Raw genomic sequence first — 23,227 nt, 5'->3', positions numbered from 1 at the left:
TCGTTCTTGATTTAGTGAATTTCGATGTAGTGCTTTCTTAACACAGTGATGAAGGACTGACATATAATTCAGTTTATACAGGTCTCAGTGCTGTCTTGAAACAGCGATGATGAAGTACAGAGTTGATACGTCCGCATTGAAGACCATCAGCCAGTCCTCAGTTTCCACCAGCATTCCATCAACCTTTAGTGTCGTGGGCTCGCACCCCTGGTCAGACTCACCGCGGGGTTCAGCTCTTTCCTTTTCATCTTGGGCTCTGGCCCACGCATCGCAGCAGGTGGTAGCTCTCTGTCTGTGGGGGACTCCGATTTCTCCGTGGTCGAAGGTGGTGAAACGGGCTCTGGGTCTGGCTGTGTTCTGGACCGGGGATAGATGCTCTCCAGACACCGGATGATGGCTTCCCTCCAGTCTAGTCCAGAGGTGTCTGGGAGGTCTACAGGGTGATGATAATTAGCCCCGATCCAGAAAAATTACTTTAGGGTCTTGCTGGTGATGGCAAGACGAAAGAAATGTTCAGTAAAGGTAAAGAAATTGTGGCTCATCCGAGCCACAGCAGTAAATTTCGCAGCATAATCCATATTAGGTTGGTTGTTCTGTCACAAGATGAAGGAGAGTCCAAAAAGGGTTCAATAAACAAAAATGGTCCTTTAAGGCAGTGTCTACACACAAACATGAACAACAACCAACCATTGAAGGATGAAACAGAACAACTTAAATACACAGTGATAATGAGATGATAACGAACAGGTGTGATGATTAGATGAGTGTCCATGACAACTGTTGACTGGCGGGAAACTAAGACAAAAGGCTTGGTCGACTTGAACCGGCGCTGCACAGACCGATCGGTTTATGACAACAAAGTACCGCGAGAGTGATTCAAAATCATACGGAGCCATCTGCTCTCTATTCGCTCTCGAGGTACTTTGATGTCATTCACTGATCGGTCTGTGCAGTGTTTGATTATTGACTTAATTCTCTCAACTGTCTATTATAATGCACAATACAATGTGACATTTTGTAATATGTCACTGTAGCATTTTGTAATATGTAAAACAGCTGGAATATTAAAATATGCAGTTAAAGTTAGTAATGGCACTACTGCTAGTTAGTTACTTCCTATCGCTTGTATGTATGGGTTCATCCAGCTGGTACGGATATAACAAAGCATGCAGTTGTGTGTGAATGGCTTCACAGTTTCACAGCACATTGTTTTTTGTATGTATAAGTGTGTGTGTGTCCTTGAAAGCGGAATATAAACAGTGAAAAGATGTTCCCAGTTGTCAATGTTTCATTGTACCTCACTGTGTTGCAGATTTGTGTCAGTGTTTTGTCTGTATTCATCAATGTGAGTTATAAACCTTTGTGTGTGTGTGTGTGTGTGTGTGTGTACGTGTCCTTTCACACACTACATTGTTGGATGCTCCAGGCTTCCTGGCTCTCCGGCATACACTACTCAGCTTCCTGCTTGCTAAAGCTGCTAAGGGGGTTGTGTGTGAGGGACGAGATGAATAAAAACCATCTGGACGCTGCCGAGGTCTACAGACAGTGCTATAAGCACAGGGAAGCTGGCAGAACAGCCCAACAGCAGGGATTTGAGCACGGGCAAACACTACCTCTAGCTTTCTACAACAGGAAGAACAAAGAAAGAGTGATTCTTTAGAGGGGGAAAGCCAAACAATACCACAGCTTCCCACCCATACCACTAGCAGTGCTATTGTTCCCTGCACTGTATACAGGAGCCTCATAACCTCACTGCATTGGTTACTGGAGGATCATGGGATGTTACTCTGGGTGATTGCTGGGAAGGGTATTAATAGAGATCAGCACAAGACGAAGAGATGTAAAAGAAGGATTAAATGAGAGGAGACAGGAATTAGTCACCCTATGTGATTGGTTCTCAGCGATATCTCCAGCTCTCGCAGGACTTTGGTGGATTCCTGAACCCTCCTGCGGAATTTCTGCACACAGAGAAACTGATGATTATCGGCATGTTTGGAGAAAACTTCCCCAGAATAAAGTTTTTTTTAAAACATTTCAATAAACACTAACTGGTGCCGGGTAAAACAACAATTATGGTTAACCTTTTAGCGTTTAAAATATGTCAACACTAATGTCCTGCACATACGCCGCCATTCAAAAGTTTGGGGTACGTAAGATTATTAAATGTTTTAGGAGAAGGTATTTATTCTTAGCCAGACTGCATTTATTTGGTCTAAAATACAGTAAAAAAAAACATTAATATTGTGAGATATTATTACAGTTTAAAATAACTGATTTCTATTTTGATATATTTTGAAATGTAATTTATTCCTGTGATGGCAAAGCTGAATTTTCAGCATCATTACTTCAGTCTTCAGTGTCACATGATCCTTCAGAAATCATTCTAATATGCTGATTTGCTTTGAATTAGAAGCATTTCTTATTATCAATGTTGAAAACAGTTAAAAACTGTTTATCTGCTCAATATTTTTGTAGAAACTGTGATACATTTTTTAAGGATTATTATTATTTTTTGATGAATAGAGAGTTCAAAAGATGAGCATTAATTTGCATTTATGTATTAAACAGAAATCTTTTGCAATGTTACAAATGTATTTGATTTTAAATGTAATGTATCCTTGCTGAATTAAATAAAATCTTACTGACCCCAAAATTTTATACAATTTATATATTGTATTTTACATATGTATTTTCTTTACCATTTTCCTCCCTGTCTTTAGAATTAAAGGGGCTATTTTTCTGCTGTTGATTTTAGTCTTCTATGTAAAGAATTCATTTGTCTTCAGTAAGTTGTGGAAGTTCAGAACAACCCAATTGTCCAGTTCAGTTTCAATAGATAGTCTTTTTGTACAGGGAAGAAAATGTTATGTTTTAAAGTTACAATTTGTTTTAAAAGAACATTCACTAAAAGAGATGAAGGGCAATTCGATTTCTCACAACACAACCGCTTTAACTGCTGTAAATCATGTTCACATGCAACCAGCTGAGAAACAGACATTGGTTTTATTTTCTAGAGGATGATGCTGACCTTGCGTGTGACTCTTGGGTCTAAATATCCACGTAGTTTCTGGATATATGTATGTGGAGGATTCTTCACTTGGAAACGCTCCTAACACACCAGAAGAGGGGGAGAAAGTTATACACAGATTATTAAACATCTCCAATAAAATATGAATGTGTTAATCTAACACATGCACATATTCTTAACATTCCATATTGTTTGTTTAAAAAAACTTTGACATTATTCTAAAACATTTTTTTTTTTTTTTTGCTGTAACTATGAACTCCCTTTTTCAGCAACATAGATTTGTCAAGATGCATGACTAGACGTTTATAAATAGTAGTTTTACAAGACATTGCAGTCATCATTTTTTCTACATGATCCTGTATTTAACAAGATGTGCAATTTTACCTAATGGTACAGTTTCTCTAAAAAATCCCTCATGTCATTCCAAGCCAGCATGACAGTATGAACTCAAAAGGAGAAATTCTAAAGACTGTACAAGCTGCTCTTTTCCATGCAATTACAATGAATGGGGACCAAAATCACCATAAAATGTTAATAAAAAGAATCCATACGACTAATGGAAAGCTTCAGTCCCCGCTCATTTTAACTGCATGGAAAAGAAGTTTCACAGAAGAATATGGGTTTAAAACAACATGAGGGTGAGTAAATGATGACAGAACTTTCATTTTTGGGTGTACTGTTCCTTTAAATGATATCCTGTCATTCAGAATCCTGTAATCTACCTTTTCTTTTGTGTAAGAAATAATTAAAATCGTATATATAACTTTCTAAGTGTCTATAAAATGTCAAGCAACTTGTTCTCTTAACTTGTTAATAATAATATTTTAAAGGCCATGTCGACGACACCATTCTTGGAGGCATGTTCTTCTGGACTGCATTACAGAAGCAAGGGTGTGGCATAAAAGTGGGTCACTGTGGAGGCTGTACCTGGTCACAGATGAGGTCCCACTTCTTCTCATTATCGTACTGCCGGAGGAGACGTGCTTTATCTGGCGGCAGGTTCATAGAGTTCTGAAAAACAGAGAGCGCTTTTGCATCAGAACACACAGGAAGTCATGTATTCCTCCGTGTACCCATGGCAACGACCTTGCAGAGACGTCTCTGTGCTCGGTTTCTTTGGGTCACAGTGGTTTCTACCCAGACACGAAACCCTCAATCTCTGATCTCACGTCCTGTGCTGACTTCTTATATCCTGTTTAAAATCATATTTATCTTCAGAGTCAGACATCTTCAGAGTCGGAAATCTTTGTACCAAATTCTCCATCTCAAACTATATGAAGGAAATTATGAGCAGTGCTTGCCTTTGCAAAACTCACTGCAACAATTGTGGGTGATTGCCAGGGTGTTGCTATGCAGTTGCTATAGTGTTCTGAGTAGTTTTTTTTCGGAATTAAGCAATTACGTAAAAGTAGATGCTTCTACTGAAGTTAATTTTTGTGCGTCGCTGTGTTACTGTGTATCAGAGCACACAATGTGCTGCAAGAGCTGATATTATGAACATAAGTATAAACTTATTTTACAGTGGAGCAACAGCTAAATAGAACCTTGCTTGCAAGTTTATTAAAGTCAAAGACTTTATATACAGAAAGACGGTTCACTCCTATTACTTAGGAATGGGAGAAAGTGCATCAATTTTGTTTCTAAACGCTCGAATCATGACAAAAAACGGCAGCCTGAAAACTGCTGTTTTTTTGTTGTTGTCATGATTAGAGCATTTAAAAACAAAATTTATGAGACAGTTTTTGACATATTTCATTGGTGATTTCAGCTTCAATTGTAAGCTTGGTGAAGAGTTAATTGGATGTTTCACCATTCAGAGATATAGGAGCTGTACTTGTATGCCCGAGAGGAGTTTCAAAGATGGCCGCCGAGTGAAATAACTTGTCTTGTCTTAAAGGAACTTTGTTAAAGTCAGTATGTTTATGGAAACTTGTGTGAATAGTAACACACTCAGTTAAATGACACAGGCATCTGAATGTAACTCTGTTGCCCCCTAGACTACTGAAGTTTATTAAATACAGACAAACGCAAGCACTACCGTCTGCGTTTATGTAATCAAATTTTCTCGGTAAAAATGTTTAATGCTTTTGGAAAAAATGCTCACGAGGTTGCATTTATTTGATCAAAAATACAGTAAAAACATATAATTAACAAATAATGTTGTGAAATATTATTAAAATTTTAAATAATATTTTATATATTAATTTTTTTTCCTGTAATGGCAAAGATTTCACCAGCCCTTGCTCCAGTGTTTTGTGTCACATGATCCTTCAGAAATCATTCTGATTTGGTCCTCAAGAAACGCTGAAAAGAGTTGTGCTGCTTAATATTTTTTATGAAACTGTCTTTTTATTTATTTATTGATAAATAGAAAGTTTAAAGAAACAGCATTTATTTGAAATTAAAATCTTTTGTAACATTATAAATGTTTGCTATCACTTTTGATCAATTTAATGCATCCTTCCTTAATAAAAGTATTAATTTCTTTAAATAAAAAATCTTTCTGACTCCAAACTTTTAAACAGTAGACTAAGTGTTAGATTTACTGTATGTTCTCATAAATCAGTGTGATAATAATAATAATGCTATTGTGTTTACTGATATATAAATTATTGTACTTCATGCCACTTCTTAGCAGGACATTGCACATAGGCCTACTACTCTCTTATTTCAGGTCACGTTTGCACTACAAACAGATCAGTAAGTGATTTGTCTTCAAAATGTCTTTAATGGTGGAACACACACTGAGTCAGTTGTGGGGTGTGAGCTGACAACTGTCTCCAACAAACACTGAATTTCCCTTTATTAACCTGAGACTCTGTGCTGTGATTAAAGATAGCGAACAGCAGATAGGCTGAGCCAGATCATCACAGCATGTTACAGACCTCTCAGTGGGTTTCCCTTTGAAGATGGAAAAGGTGTTTGTTCTGAAGATGCCATTCACGCCCATATCAACACCCGCCTGAGCATCACCTACATCCTTGCACTCCACATTAGAGTGATTCATCCACCCCAAAAGTCAACAGCTTCTAAGTCTACAGCCAAGGCAACATATCATCTCAGTGAAATTACATGACCACATCATTATAAACAACATGTTTTTCCAGTCATTCTGACTCGATGATTTGTGGAAAGTGAATATTGTGTGTTGAAAGAATTTGTTTTATTTTATTTCCACTGTAAAGTGATTACACCTTTCCACAAGCCCATATGAATCATATTCAGTGACAAGTCTAGGAAAGGCTGGTGGTGAATGCAGTATGCATTACAGTAGTGTCAGAATTAAAAAGTCTTTCTTTCTTCAGTCGAAAAGAAATTAAGGTTTTTGAGGAAAACATTCCAGAATTTTTCTCCATATAGTGGAATTCAATAGGATACAACTGTTTGAAGGTCCAAATTGTAGTTTCAATGCAGCTTCAAAGGACTCTACATGATCCCAGCCAAGGAATAAGGGTCTTATCTAGCGAAACGATCTGTCATTTTCTAAAGAAAAATAAACATTTATATACTTTTAAACCACAAATGCTCCTCCTGCACTAGCTCTGCGATTAACAACGCACGACTACGTAATCATGTTGAAAGTTCACCCGTGACATAGGCGGAAATACCAACCTAGTGTTTAAGCAAACGTGCAAAGACTAAGTCAAATGCCATTTACAAAAAAAATAAAAGGTAAAACAAAGATGTCGGATGATTTTGGAAGTTTTCATCCTTCCCTACCTTTTTGAACTGGAACACGTGACCTTTCAACATGATTAAGTAATGTGTGGCACAAGACAAGCATTTGTGGTGAAAAAGTATATATTTTTATTTTATTTTATAGAAAATGACAGATCGTTTCGCTAGATAAGACCCTTATTCCAGAGCCCTTTGAAGCTGCATTGAAACTGCAATTTGGACCTTCCACGATATGGAGAAAAATCCAGAAATGTTTTCCTCAAAAACCTTAATTTATTTTCGACTGAAGAAAGAAAGACATGAACATCTTCTTGGATGATGTGGGGGTGAGTAAATTATCAGGAAATTTTAATTCTGAAGTGAGCTAATCCTTTAACTCAATCTGCATGAAATCCCAGCATTCTCTATAGGGCACAGCTGATTGGTTCTTGCTGTATCAGTAGCCAATGAACTCGCTGCTCAACCTTCAAACACTGGTCAGCATTTGCTGTAGCAGCATAGCACGCTTTCAGAAACCCTCCACCTTCCCCAACTCCACCTGTATATATCTGCTACGGGTAATTAATGTATGCTATATTGTACAGCAGCAGCAGGTCTTACTTGCTCACAGCAGTGTTTCGTGTATGTATTGACAGTAGCAAGTCCCGTACTTGCTCTATAGCGGCAGCAATAACAGCAGCAGTGTAGCAGATCTATTCCGCCAAGACCAAACATATCAACACTGTCATATCCATTACCATGTCAATCACAGTTCATTCAGTGAAGGATTAGTCAGACTAATGCAAACTGATAACCTGTGAGTTTTTTGTGTGATTCACAAAAATAATCAGGCCATAAGTGAATTCTATTTGAATCAACTGAACCAATTCTTCGAAGCACTTAAAAGTCTGAACGCCAAGGCCACCTGCTAGTTTTCAGCTGCGTAAAAGCAACCAGAAGACCGTGTAAAAGTACATGTTCTACTAAACTGCATGCACTTTTATCAAATTGTAATCTATAATATCAGAAAAATTATACAAAACATCATCTTACTTGTTCAAACACACTCCAAAACACGGATTCGAAACTAAAGATTTTGAAGAATGCACCAATAATTAGTAAAAAAAAAAAATGTATTTTTTTATTCATAATAATTTATAAAAGTTTATTCAGAATTAAAGTCCACAGCTGTTCAATTACAATGGAGCTGTAGATTTAGGAATTGACTTGTGTTTCTCAGACAGTTCAGGTTCCAACATTTAATACAACAGCAGACAGACTCAACTGACCATGTAGTAAATTTGTTTTGTTTGAAACCACATTCGCCTGGAACACATCCCAATCATGATGACTAGGGTCTGTAATGTCTGAAAAGCTAACAAAATTCAGCAGAAATGACAGTGTGTAAAAAGAGGCCCTGGAGAATGTTATTTGGCTCTGTCTGTGAAGATCTCAAGCAATACCATTCCCTCCCACAATTCCCCTTCCGAAGTTTTTTTTTCTTCAGTAGTGACCGATATTGTGCATTCCAGATGTCCACAGTTACAGAAGGAATGTGTCGTGTTTATAACAGTAATGAATTTGGCTATAAATGATCCCACTTCATCTTTTATTTCCCTCTATTTTCCCTCCATTCCCTTCTCTTTGACACAGCGTATATATTTTACATTCTTGGAGGATAAAAGTTTTATCTCTTTCTCTAAATCTTTCTCTCTCTACTCTCTCCGACTCAAATGTCAAAGATGGAGTGGGTGACTCCTACACTTGTTAGCATGCAGCATGTTATAAATGACGTAAACGACAGCTCTTTCTGATGAGCTCACTGCTTCCGAACATTTCACACAACAAACCGCATCCATTGTTTTTGAGGAAGAAAGGACAGAAAAGCCTACAAAAATACCATCATCCATGCTTAGTCAATATGAAAGCATCCAACCTCTGAGGAAATATCAACTATACTGCATTTTTATGTCAACTGCAAAAGAGGCTGTAGATCGAATCCAGTTTGAAAGAAATATAATCTCATTATTCTCATATTTTTCACCTAGACAGAAATGAGACTAAATTTCCCAATTCTCAGAAAATGCCTCTACATATATCCTATGTATATAAAAGGAGAGATCTTAATGTCTCAATTCTGCTAATATACTAAAGTCTGGAATCACAAGTCAAAGATTTCATTATGAATTCAAACATTTCTTCATCTTTTTCCCCAAAACCATATACTTTGCTATCCACATTCATTTCAGAGCTCTATTCTTTTACTTCAAGTGAACAATTGCATTATTTATTTCTCATAAGCAAATTATAAGAAACATCTGAAACAAAGTTGATACTTAAAGAGCTCCAGCCCCCTAAGCTATGAAAGAGCAAGTCAGAGGTTGGATCTGGCCATATGTCTGTTGCTGGGTTGTCAGGACTGCCTAGTGACCATTTGTTGGTCTGATATGTAATTAGGGCACTTAGAACACAGAGAGGTTCCAGTCCTCCATTCACATGACGATCCAGGATCTGGTGCCACATCACTGATAACAGCGGCTGCAAAGAGCTCAGATGAGTCTTTATCTGATCTACAGTAGCTCTCTGAGTTTTAGGCTTCTTTGTTTTCTGGTCCAGAAACGAGTGACTAAGTAAACAAGTTTCACTTTTCGGATTCAGTTCTGCAGTATTTACCCTAGGGTTTTTTTCTCAGGCCCCAAGAGCTTCCTGCACAGATGTTATTAGCCAAACCATTGGAGTGCTACAGCAACACAAAGAAACTTGCATAAGTACAACAACAAAAAAAACATAGAACACATAAACGTCTTTGAATCAAAGGGGAAACCATCAATACTAAAACTCACTGAAGTAAGATCAAAGAAAACACTATGAAGATTTTAATATTTATAGAGCTGAATGAGAAAAACTAGCTTGTCCACCCCAGGCCACACTGAAAACAGCAGTCCGAAATAGCAAAATGCTGAATTCGGTCCTAACCACTGAGATGGCACACAGTACAATGGAATGAAAGTGCTTTGTCAATTCCTGGAAAGGAAGAACATGTTATTTTGGCATAAAAAGTCCCACATATTCAGCATGAAACGTCTGCAAACATTATACAATATAAAAAGGTGGTCATGTCCAAAAATATGAATGATAAAACAAAACAAAACAAAAAACACCAGATGTTCTACATTACCCAAAAGACCTTCCTTGCTACTCTGCTAGAGCAAAAGGATCAGCTAACTGGCAATCCCTAATCTAATTTTGCTAATCTCATTTGACTTTTCCTACAAAAGTCCAGTCTTGTTTTCCTGCCATAATGACTTTAAAAAGAGACCCACATCTTACATGTGAGATGAAAATACCTTCAATTTTTAAAGTAGGACCAATGACCGAAAATAAAACATAAAATCAACTCCCTAAAGCTCTTTAGTTCCAGAATAGAGTGACGCTACCCACGACAGGGACAAAAAGAGCTTCTGTTTGATCCCAGTATAGTTTGTAAAAGGGTGACTGTGGGGACACAACAAAGAACCATTGCCTTTCTCTGGCATGTTGAGTTGTTTGGCAAATGATTATGTTGAACAATAGACTTTGGCTATCAGTTACACTAGCTTTTTAACACTAAAGTAAAAAAAAAGAAGTATTTTAAACATGAATTTTTACATGTATGACAAATTTGGAAAACCCCTTTCTAATAAGACCAAACAAATTCAAAAAAAGAGGAATAGAAGTGTGGGAGAGGAAAGACCCATTATGAGATGAATTGTGTGAATAACTGAAAATGAAGTGAGCAAAGACCATGCTACAAATTACAGGTGGAGTTGGGAAAATTAACTAGAAATTGGGACAGTTGGCTGATGAGGGAGTGGGACAGGCAAAAGGGGAGAGAAAGATGTGTCTTAAGAGAACAGTAGCTTGATTTGTAGTTGGGTATCAGATTGCAGAGAATGAAGAGAAGTAAAGAGCCCAAGAGACAGAGAACAGAAGGGGGAAACAAACCCCAGTCACGCACAGCCCTCCTTATACAAAACACCACACATGATGGAGAGCACAGTTCAGACAGGAAGACAACATACAGACAAAGAAACCAATCTGTGCTTTCTCATCTGGAGGTTTGGCCTCCTGTTTATGAATTGTAACATTGCCAGGAATACCAATGTAAACTCTTCAAATTCAACATGAAATGTATTCACAATTTTTTTCTTCTATAATATGACACAAATCTGATCTATTTCTGTATTTTTCAACAATATCAACAAGGAAGAGACTTCAATTTGAATTCAAATATTTCTTTCTTAGCATTGTTTTCCAAAACCAAATAATCTAGAGAAACATCTGAAAATCTGAAAACATCTGGAAAAATGTCCTATTTCGGAGTAAAACAAGATATAATGATATTTGTTTAAATAATAATAATAATTTTATTATTTTAATTAGTATTACTTAAGTATTTATATTATATTACAATTAATCATTACAATGTCCTCTGTAGAGGATGCTGGAGCCTATCAGCATCCCAGATCAGAGATAGAGAAATTTGTATTATTGTTATCAATTGATATTATTTACAATTTTTAAGTTGCTATTTTTGATGAAAGATTATGAAAACAAACCTGTTTTTCTTTAAAATAACATGCACTGATGAATCATTCATAATAAGACCAGGAACATGGATTAATAAAGTAATTATGGTCAATTTTGATTTTGTATTGACTTTAAAAGACAGATAAAAGACCCTGCTTAAGGGCCAACATCACAAATCAGCATCAAAATGGCCCTTCTTACCCGTATTAATGTGGTCAAATATTAGTCTTCACCAGGGGGACAGCTATGGCATGTTTAAAAGAGGGCCACACACTTTTACAGCCTTATTTGGCCGGTCCTCCGTCCGCTCTGAGAGGTCAGTAGGAGTTCATGTGAGCAAAAATTCTTAGCTGCATTTATAAACACAAACAATGCAAATATGTTTTGCGCCCATGCACAGCTCCGAGTGACTGCTCCCATGCCTGAGCCTAGACTCTGGGAGACATCCAACATAAACTCCTCCAAAGCCCACTTAAACCTACAAGCTTAATGTAATTTAAACCGTAAAGCCAATAAAAGTGGTTTACAAACTGATCTAAATGGCTCTTTGACTACTAAGTCAACAGGTAGAGTCTCCTACTTCACTCCATTTTATCAGTTTTAATGGTAGCCTATTGTAGTAAAGGAATAATGAGGGGGAAAGTCTGGGATCTTATACTCTTTCAATGGATCTAGCATGTGTCAGCATAGTCGACTAGACCAGAGCAGACCGCCAGACACACACCGTCTCCCCATCTAAACCGTCTCCGCCGTTCAGCTACTGAGCTCTACCTAATAGGTCCCCAGGCGCCGAGCGTCAACGCAGGACCTGAGGAATGTACACCAACCCTGCCAGACTTAGTGGACTGCGAGTTTGAATGGGAAATAATAGCTCTTACTGAACGTCACACCGGGCTGAAGCATTTTCCTCCCATTTTTCCAAAATTGTTTGGTACTTTTGGGGAAAAGTGTGTTTTGAAGAAACCCTTCTGTACAGTCATTAATAAAGCAGTAAAATATTAAAACTTTCCAACCATTCTTTCCTTACAAAAAACCCTCTTGCAGTACATTTGTAGACCCTGGTTGAAAAAACTGGCCCTACGACAAACATGGACGAATTTTATTAACATTAAAAGATAGGCTAATACCTTAACTGATAATTATTATACCATAGTTAGATATTAATTAAATAATATAATATAACATGATATGATATGATATGATATGATATATGATATGATATGATATTTGGAATTAATGTTATTTATATTTTAAAATAAAATTATATATCTGTCTATGGACCATCTTGCAGGACATTCCCAGAAGAATGACTAATAGAGTCTCATTGAAGAAAATGACCTTAAGCAATGACATCACATATCACATGTAAATGACAGTATTGGGTTAATGGGTGAATTTCCGTATCAACACGAAGGCTTTAAGCTTCTGTTCCTCTTATTCCTTGAAACAGTGTATAATACAAGAAAGAAGCACAGGCACCTCAGCCATGAAGGGTATCACAAGACCAGGGGGACTTCCACCTTTAAATTTAGTTTAAAAGTAACAGTTTACTCTGACCAAAAGGAGGATGGGGCAGTTCTCAAGCAAGTCTCCGGCACTGAGCAAGACAAAATGGAGTGTGAGAAAATGCTATCCTCCATTCACTGCAATGACACCTAATCTCCCAATTCTAACCAGTAACCTGAACCAGGCAATCACAACAAAGCAAATCCACAAAACACAAATGTCCCATCCACCCACCACAGAAAGAGAGTGAGGTCAAGGTACTAGTGAACTGCCTCACCATCCCCCACCAGTTATTTATATAAGAAACACAAACAATCCCCATTCCAAACCATTCAGGATTTAAGCCCAAAGTATACTTATTTTTTGAACGTAAAGTATGCTCCATTTAATAGCGTGCACGAATGCAGGCACATGCGCTCTAGAAAGTTTGTCCAGTGTCTGCGTTATTTTTCTCCAGAGGTTATGACCGATAAAAATGTCTTTGTATTCTTTTAAAGCTACAATATGTAAGATTTTTGTAATAAAATATCCAAAAATCACTTGCACAGTGTGATATATTTCCTGCAGTTGTGTACTTACAATATCCCAAAAGTTCCCAAAGATTTTTCATTTCAGAGAAATTCCGATTTGAAATAATGGCTCGTCCCTGTCGCCCTGTCCCACTTGTCGCCTGTCAATGACATAATATCCACGTTATTCCTGGTTTCCGCTTGTACTGCCATAGTAACCATGGCGACAGACGTGGACAACTGCGTTACGTCTAGCGGCACGCTCACGCTGTTGTTGTTTCGTTCAAACATTATGGACCATGGCAAGCACACTTTGGGACAAAAGGAGAACTAAAACGAGGATTAATATCAGCATGGCGTTTTCGAGATGCCAAGTTTAATTCGTCAAATAAACTGACCTGTGCGAGTAGTAATTCAGCACTTGCGGGTAGTTGAATGAAATGTCCTTATTCTCAATAATCTCAAATGCCTGATAACAAAATGGCTGAACAGCACATGCTCTACTTAAATAGAGGCACATTGCCTCTAGGGGTCGCTAAATTGCAAACTGCAGCAGGGAACAGCATATCCTTTATATCCGCGGGACTCGCGTGTGGCGCTGATATCTGTCTCTCATTAGCAATCGCAACCTGCTTCATACCACAGTCTTGTTAAAAACATCAATGTATTCACTAATCCAACATTATTAGATCATTCGGCATGACGGCAAGTTCCATAATTCCGCTTATGCGTCATCAACCTACGCCTTTGTTATTTTAAGAGGTTAGCGACCCCTAGAGGCGAAAAAAACAAACATATTGTATCTTTAAACTAAATTTTCGGCTATCTCATAACCCCCTCACACAATCACTTTTCGGGTTTCTGTTGTTGTTGCAGTCTCCGATATTTTGTTGTTGTTTCTGTCTCTTTAGTTCTGTTTTCTACAACAAACTGGTTACTGCAAAACAAATTCAATGCGCATGTGGGACCTGCGTGTACAAAGTACCTGCTGTTACAAATATCACGCTGCATGCATACTATTCTGGTGACGAAATTTGCGTCACGCGCACTGAACGCGGACTCTTGCATAAGCATAAAAACCGAAGTATAGTTTGGGCTTAAAGTTGAATATAATAAATCAAATATAATAAATCAAAATAAAATAAACAAAATAAAACATTTAATTTAAATACATAATAATAAATAATAATTTGAAGTAGATAAAATATATAATAAAAATACGTAAAATAATAATAATAATAATAATAATAATAATAATAATAATAGGCTAAGGCTACAATAAAATATTCAAATAAAAAATATAAAAAATTTATAATAATAATAATTTAAAATAAAAATATATAAAACAATTAAAAATAAATTAAAATGATAATAACAATATATAGTAATATATTATTATTAAAAAATATATAATTATTAATTAAAATGATTTACACACGAAAACCTTTCTGTAATGACCATTTCACCAGGTTTCACTGCAGATTGTGTTGCCTTTGTTTATCTGCCCCAGGACATACCACTATTATCAGCTGTGAAAAGAGAATGAACTTGCTCATTGAAAGTAAAACTAGCAGTTCAGAACTGTTAGAGAACACTGAAAAAGCACGGCATACGAAATTTCCCTCTCAAATTTCTCAACAACACAGCGAGCATTAACTGGTGAACACAGACGTTGTAATGTTGATGAGGCCATTAACGCCTCGATGGTCTACAGCTGTGGTGTGCCTCCTGCAAACTAGTGAACTATGCTCTTCTCCACCAACAGATTCCCTGGGGCTTTTAGCAACTCCTCATGTCTGCCACAAATCATAAGTCAGGTCAAAGACACAGAAACACATTTCCATTTAAAACAGAAAAGTTCAGAAGCTCGTAAGACAACTTGGCCATTCTTATCTAAAAATGTTGAGAAAAATGTACACTTTTAAGCATGCTATGTGAAAGTGTCTTCTAGAGCCTCATTTAAGAACTATTCTTTTCACTGATGTGGTTAATTAGAAATATTTCCTTTTCAGATTTCAGGAACTGCTGAAGATCATGATGAGGATTCCAGATGTGACGCCGCAATTCTCTTTCAACTTGACAGGATCTGCGGCACATTAATTATTCAGACTCTCTTTAATGGTGTCATGATCAAACACATCTCAGTTATTAAATAGGGGCAGAACTAATTCTAACCATGTGAATCAGATCTGGTGTTATGAAGAAGGAACTGAGCTTATAGTGATAAACATTCGGCAAATATAATTTATAGTGAATCAGAGCCTCTGGCTGACTTAAAAAGAGGATGTCCTGTTTGCGTCTTCGGTCGGCCACACAGGAGATGGAGAGGAACAGGGTCATAACGGATATACACAGAGAGTACAACAGGAATGGGATAACAGGAGACAGCTTCACTTTGACATCGAAACATGCACGACTGCACACACTCTTGTACATGCAGTATGTTAGCATATATTTTATGGCAACTGACCTGATATATATATATATATATATATATATATATATTCATTTATATTTATAGCTAAATTTGTCTCTTTTTTTTCTTTTTTTCTTTTTTAGTAATTAATCTAATTTTAGTGAGGTTTATGCTTACAACAAGAAAAAAATATCACACAAACACATACATACACACATGGACAGATGGAGCCAGACAGCCAGACAGCCAGCCAACCAGCCAGCCAGACAGACAGATAGATAGATAGATAGATAGATAATTATATTACAAATATTTTATATTAAAACATTGTTGGCGTTTTTTGCAGTGCATTAATCATATAAAAGAAAGCAGCATCTATATACTGTGTTACATTATTTAACACACAGCAGTTGGAGATCTATCCATGAAAACACCATAGTGGCTCAAAATGCTGCCAGCATGGAAAAGTGGAACTTGCTGTGCAGAATCCTGAAGAAAATCTGTAGCTGAGGAGGCCACCAGACCCATGTCATAATGATGTGGTGAGTAAATTCACCCTGAGATAATAATAATTGTGAGTTCTATAGTGCAGAGTCACCACCCACTCAGTCCTGCCAAACTTAAAATACACGGAACAATGGATGTACTCTTTTTTGAATGCGAGTCTGAGAAAAGGAGTCAAAAAAGAGGAAGCATAGGTTTCCTTATCACGAGTTCTGTGATACTGACAAAAACGAAACAACATTTATTTACAGACATGTACAGAAATAGTATTTATCTGTAAGTAAGAACTCTTGCAGCAGTTCCTGCGAGCTCTAGAGTAAAATAAACGAGCACAAAGGGCTCAGGGGCGAGAGGCCCTTTCTCTAAAACAACACACACTCACAGAGCCTCCATTGTGCTGGAGAGGAAACCACTGCTCAGAGTGGACCCTCAACACAGCTGCAAGAGAACAGCCTGACACACACACCTACGGCCAAATATAAACCATCCACAAGTAAATTTGCATATATTGTTCGATATATTGTACATGGCAGCTACACTACAAAAAATTACATCTTTAAATTGGTGTTTATGACTTGAGTAAAAAATCAACAACAAAAAAATCTTTGAAACAAGATAAATTTACTTGACAGGCAACAAACACTGCATAAGAAATTTAGACTATATAGTTGATTTAATTGAATTTTTTCTTACCCTGCGTGCAAGCAATTTTTTTTCTTGTTTAAGCAAAAAGTTTGTTTGATTTATGCTTAACAGGAAAGAAAATAAATATATATTCATTATTCTTTTAATGAATACCATAAACACTGATCAGCAAACATAAACAAAAGCTCAACCATAGTTGCTTGACGCGCAAGAACAAACCTCATTGGTTCTTGCTGAAGCTCAAACGTGCTGCGTAACACAAGAATGAACCTCATTGGTTCTCGCATGTCAAGCAAACATGCTTGAGCTTCCATTTACCACAACTGATGTGTGCATTGATGAATGTTTATATATGAATGAAAGCTTAAATTAAATCTGTTAATCATAAAGCGATGGTGTCTCTTTTCAATTAAATTTATGTGGTTTAGTTTTACGATCTATTTATGAACTTTTTGAAGCATCAAATTGGTAGTTGCGTAGACTGTCAATGGAGGGACAGAAAGCTCTCAGTTTTCATTAAAAATATCTTCATTTGTGTTTCGAAGATGAACTAAAGTCTTACGGGTTTAGAATAACATTTGGGGGAGTAAATGATGACATAATTTTCATTTTTGGGTGAACTAACCCTTTAAAGTGCCCCTATTATGCTTTTTCTGATATTACTTTGCATGTAGCTGTTTGTGAATGTAAAACGTCTGCAATGTTTCGAAAATCAAAGTGCAGTCAGTAATTCCAGTCTTATTTCCTGTATGAATCTACATAGGTTTGTAATAAATTTGCATAATGCCAGTCTATATGGTCTTTATTGGCTGCCCACGAACAACTTCTACTTTGGCCCGACCTCAAACACTGTAGTTGTAGCTGAGAGACAGTTTCCTGAGCTGCAAAAGCAAATGCATTTGTATGCATTTCCAAAGGATGAGGCTCGAACTAATACAGTAAAACCGACACCATCGTTACTGATCATATAACTGCAATTGCTAAGGAAGCCTCCAGAGCTGAAATTCAGAGGTATTGTGCGTTTCATTTCCGACACGCGCTGTAAGTGGTAGACCAATCACAACCAACTGAGTCAACTGACCAATCAGAGCAGAGTAGGCTCTCAGAGAGGTTTAGAGAGCCTGAATCCTTGATTGAACCGTTTCATTCACTGAGAGAAAAGAGTTGATGTTGCAATGTACTGACCTTGGATGCATGTAAACTTATTGCAGCAGACCTCCAAAACAAAATTAGGGAAATTTTAAAAAGCATAATAGGGGCACTTTAAACTTAACACAACACAAAAACCTGTCAGACTTAATGCATACGTGTGTTATCGTGTAGGACAAGGATGCCCACAGAGAGGAGCCTCAGACATCCCAGCGCTGACATTGCGACGGGGCCATACGAGAGACAGATGTACACTCCCACAGCATGAGTCTGCGGCATAACAAACAAACAATGGCCGATTCCGCCCCACCTGCAGGCTCTTTAGAAGCCCTCCACTCGGCCCGAAAGCAGGCTGACCGGACACACAGAGCGGATAACCGAAACACAGGCCAAACTAATGAAAATGATTTAGGTTTAATGTCCCATAAACAGGAGCCACAGCTTGACTCCATTAGTTCTACTTGAGTGACATCTATCAAATACTGTGACATGACGGACAGCACAGTGTCAAGGGTCACACTGACAAGCAATGGGGCTGGAAGGGTCACTGTTGCTTCTTCCTGTGTGGCAAAGCTCGCACTTAAACACTCGCACAACTAAAGCTCTTCTACTAAAGTAGAAGTTTACTACAATAACCAAGATGGCAAATCTCTCTGCGTGTACTTCATAGTAGACAAACAAGACAATAAACCCAGTAGGTCTTTGAAATAGCCCCACAGTATGGCATTCTGCTAAAAGTGTTGGTAAAGTCATTAAAACGGTGCATAGTGGCAGACAGCCAGTTCAAAGGGAATTTTCCTTCTCTAAAGTTCTCCCGTGGCTTTAACCGAGAGCAGACCGCAGGAATCCGCCGCAGTGCAGTCGAGCGGGAGCACTTTGAAAGAGGATATCACACACACATCTCCTGCTCCATGGCTGCACCTCAGGAAAAAAATTACACCTCCTGTCTCTTTAACAAAACAGAGGCCCATATGGAGAAGTTTAGCCAGGAAGCCAGACCTCAACTTCAGTTTCAGATAGAGAGTGAGGTGTAAGGGTGTTCCATTACCATAGAATATTCCATATGGATTTAGGGTTCCACCTACATTGGTAAAGCTGCAAGGTTAAAATGAACACAAATCCATTATTGGGCAGTCTCTTTTGAGCTGTCAGTTCAGATTTTGGTGGGAAATTTCAGGTTTACATTGTTCCTCTTGCATGCTTACATCACACGTCAGTAGATGAAAACAAAAAACAACCTCACCTGTAACTTGCAATTTGACCTTTCAGCCACAGTTTAGATAAAACGGCAGAAGTTCTGTAGTAAATAGCAACAAATAGCTAAAGAACAATACAAAAAAAAACCTAATTAAGTTCACATTAAAGTGCCCCTATTATGCTTTTTCTGATATTAGGCTACCTTTTTAATGTAGCTGCTTGTGAATGTAAAAGGTCTGCAAAGTTTTGAAGATCAAAGTGCACAATAAATGGAGTTATTGTCTCCCAAAAGAAGGAACCGATTCTGAACTGCCTGAAACAAGTCGTCAGTAATAAGTTTTATTTTTCATGCATGAATCTATGTTGGTTTGTAACAAATTCACACAATGCCAGCCTATATGGACTTCATTGGTTGCCTGTGATATTATTTCTGTAATGTAATGTATTTCTGAATGAAAAAGTCTGATGATTTTTGATAAAAATTGGACGAGACTTTATTTTATAGATTGCGAATTGATTGGATTGCGAAAAGCTCCCAGAATGAAGTCAGGTGGTTAGAGGAGAAGTGTTTAAAATAAAAGGGAATGGTGATATCAGGCAAAAAAGGTGGAGCCTACATTTTGATGAAGATTATAAAGACAAACATCTATTTGGAATAATGTGTGCTGATGAATCATATAAAAAGACCAGGATCGGATTAAGAGAGAGAACAGTCTTTATGTTGACTTTAACACACCTAGGCTACTTCGTAAGCTTGCAAAACAAACTAACAAAAAAACTCTTCTTAAAGGGATAAATCATCCAAAAAAAAAAGAAAAAAGTAGTAGGTAAATGACAGAATTTTCATTTTTAGGTATACTATCCTTTTAAGTCATTATGAAATCTGATATACATATGTAACAGGTCCTACTCGACCCTCTCCGAGTGGGATTCGAACCTGCGTCTCCGGCATGGGAGGCACTCCAATCAAGATTCAAACCTGCGTCTCTGGCATGGGAAGCACTCCGATCAGGATTCGAACCCGCGTCTCCGACATGGGAGGCGGACGAGCTAACAAGGATGCTAAAGACTCTTGAGGCTAGGGGAGTGATGTTTTCTCTCACAGCTCTTACTAGCTTGCCTCCGTTACACATATTTAGTCAAGAAGTTGCTAATTTAAATAAAGAAAACCATAATCTTCTGACTGAAGCTTGAAGGCTGCGTGACCAAAGCAAACCAATGCAATAGTCTAGATTGAGAACATCAAGAAAGCCAGTAGCCAACACACTAAACTCTCTAGACACTGCTGGAGAAACTAGCCTCAGCCAGCTCCACAATGCAATTTCCTTTCGCAAACGAGGGAAAAATGTCAGGCAGCTGTTTCCAGCCGCAGAGAGCTGAGATGAAGCAGAGTCTGAATCAGCCAGACAGGAAAAAGAGCAAAACGATGTATACGGCACATGCGCTCGGTTAGGCCTGAACCAAGCGTTTTATTAGCGGGGTGCATGAAGTCGTCTGATGTAACCCAGGGATCTCATCCCCAGATCCATCTACACACACAGCCCGCCCTGCTGTGTGCTAAGCTCCTGTTAAAGCCATCACTGCACGGATATTACTGTGCTGGCACAGCCTACACCTATGACATCATTATGCGCTGTCCGTCTGAGAGCGTGTGTCTGAGGGAGGAAAGATGGTACGAGCAGATACAACCTTACCTCACACTGAGCTAAATGTGCATCATAAGCAGTTGCACAAAGGAAATCAAAGGCGGAAGTAAGGGAAGGAGGGTTACGTCACTGATTGTGGTTGTATGCTGTCAGGAAAGTTATAAATGCACAATAAAAGAGAAGTTGTGGCTGTCAGAATCACATTTTTCCTATTTGTTTCTTTTGAATACATATAAACATGCACATGTGACTAAGAATGTGGTTTTGTTCAGACTGAATTGATGATGGAAGAAACACTCTCAACCTGTGTGAGTCTAATCAGTATCATAGCGTGAAGCCGAAGGCCTGTTTTCCTGAGTGGAGCGCTCTCTGAGACACACACTTTGATGTTCCTTTATCTTTCGAGTGGGACAGACAGAGCCCAGCACATGCTGCCATTCGATAACAGCACTGAAACAAATGTGACTCAAAATGTTATGCTTTCCCACAGAGTTAAAGCAGTGAGAGGAAATCTGGCCGAACTTAAAGACTGCCGACAAGGCTCTAAAACTGACCTCGGATCCACCCTGGGATGGTCAGTCTTTCCATCATCAGTCCAGTATGGAGAGAATGAGGTCACTTTGTTGCTAAACTACAACTCTTTGATCAATTAAAAAATATCTATCTATCTATCTATCTATCTATCTATGACTGACTGACTGACTGACTTTTTGCCCTCAGAGAACAACTAAGAATGAAAAGTAAGGAAGTAGTTATTAATCTATTTAAAAAAAAAAAAAAAAAAAAAAAAAACGCAAACAAAGATAAACAGTTTAACAACAAAGTCTAAATAAAAAACTACAAAGAATCTACATGATGACAGATTAGGGTGGGCGATGTTTACAAATGCTATGATGTTGATTCAGTTACTGTATTACATAAACACGCCTGATTGCCTCATAATGTCAGATTCATAATGACAGATGAGTGTGTAAGTGTGTGTTCAACACAGATCTGCTCAAAACGAACAGCAGGCGCTGGATAGAGAGAGAGAAGGAGGAGGCGGATCTTTCACCATCTCTCGCTCGTAGGAGTTTTGGGGGAATTCAGAAAATGCTGCGCTCTGTGAGGAGATGAATTACATTACATCCCTCACAAAATTACACTCTTTGCTTGTATGTCATTTTACCAAAGAAAACTTTTGGGATGTAAAGTGACTTTTGTGTCTGTGTCTTTCACCCTCATGCGAAATATCACATCATTTGTCAGCGCTCGTGATGAAGCTTCAGAGACAAAAGGACTGAAGAGAAGCGTGCGAGTAACAAAATGGGGGTGGCAGTGAAACATTTGAGAAAGTCATAAAGCTGCTGACATACGGAACATATCAGAGAAATGTCAACACGTCTCTTTAGCTCTTCTAAGCGTTGTGATTATCACTGTAAAGTTTGAGATGCCAAGCAATATCAATAGGAACACTGGATGAAAACAATAATAGTTACTTTAAATGAAGGAAACGCTAACATTATGATTTAATGTAAATACACGGTGTAAATTCTTTTAAGATAAAGTGAAAATAAACTTAATATAAATATTTTAAATGCCTAAGAAAAAGTTTGAAATATGTTTTTTAAACGTAAAAACACACTACACTCTATATTTATACACGTAACTGTTGCATACTCACCAAAACTATGGCAAATCTTTCTTCCAACTCTGTTGGGTCAGGCATTGGAACTTTCAAGGGCATGATATGATGCTTCATCTCAGACTGCCCGTCCACGCTCTCAATATTCCCCATATTTACTTTTATAAAGTGATGCAGGATTCAGATGCTCTGTGTCTAATTCAGTCTTTGCCTCCCGGCGTCCTTTATAAATCCAATATACATCCAATACGTGCGATCACATTCCACTTTTGTTTTGTTGAAAAACTAAAAAGAAAAAAGTGATCCTTTTCAGAACCGATTCCTAATTTGCACTAATATTAAATAATTATGAGATCATGTAAATCATGTAAGTGAATAAAAATCCCCAAAGTATTACTTTGCTGTCCTCTTAAAAAGTATTGTATTGCAGATGTCTGGACAATCCATGTCAAGCAGTCAGTCCTCTTAATTCTTCTTTATTCTGTTGTCTCTCTTCTCTTGTCTATGCTGTAGAGTTTTTGTTTATTTTGTGAGATCCCGATTAGTGCTCATCTCTGAACTCACTACGTCCACAATGAAAGCTTTCGACATGCGAGATGCGAGTGATCCCACCCTCCGACTACAAGTATACAAACTGCACATCGCTAGCGTAGATGAATGGCTGGGGTTTTCCGTTCCCTCTGTCGCCGCCTGCCCACGGAAACTGGAACTACAGCATTTCTAATTGGGAATCCCAGTAGCCCCCGCTGTGGCATTTTAATGACTTCATTCTGGACT

General features: G+C 37.8%; 1 protein-coding gene across 7 annotated transcripts in view; it reads right to left on the bottom strand.

Annotated features, from left to right (window-relative positions):
* fmnl3 (formin-like 3) overlaps positions 1–23,050 on the bottom strand; it is a 44,379-nt gene extending 21,329 nt beyond the window's left edge. For 5 of the 7 annotated variants that reach the window (XM_084099251.1, XM_084099252.1, XM_084099253.1 and 2 more), the window contains exons 1-4: positions 22,490–23,050; positions 3,956–4,039; positions 3,029–3,109; positions 1,882–1,958 (exon numbers count right to left, since the gene is read on the bottom strand). In XM_084099251.1, the coding sequence (XP_083955377.1) occupies positions 1,882–1,958; positions 3,029–3,109; positions 3,956–4,039; positions 22,490–22,603 (356 nt within the window). In that variant the 5' untranslated portion in view covers positions 22,604–23,050. The remainder of the gene's footprint in view (positions 1–1,881; positions 1,959–3,028; positions 3,110–3,955; positions 4,040–22,489) is intronic. The other 2 variants (XM_084099256.1, XM_084099254.1) reach the window with 1 other exon arrangement.
* Positions 23,051–23,227: the final 177 nt, after the last annotated feature.

The sequence above is a fragment of the Abramis brama genome, assembly GCF_963993115.1.
Source record: "Abramis brama genome assembly, chromosome: 22".
In the NCBI taxonomy this organism is placed as follows: domain Eukaryota; kingdom Metazoa; phylum Chordata; class Actinopteri; order Cypriniformes; family Leuciscidae; genus Abramis; species Abramis brama.
Note: the sequence above shows the minus strand (reverse complement) of the source record. Positions and strands in the feature narration are given on the sequence as shown.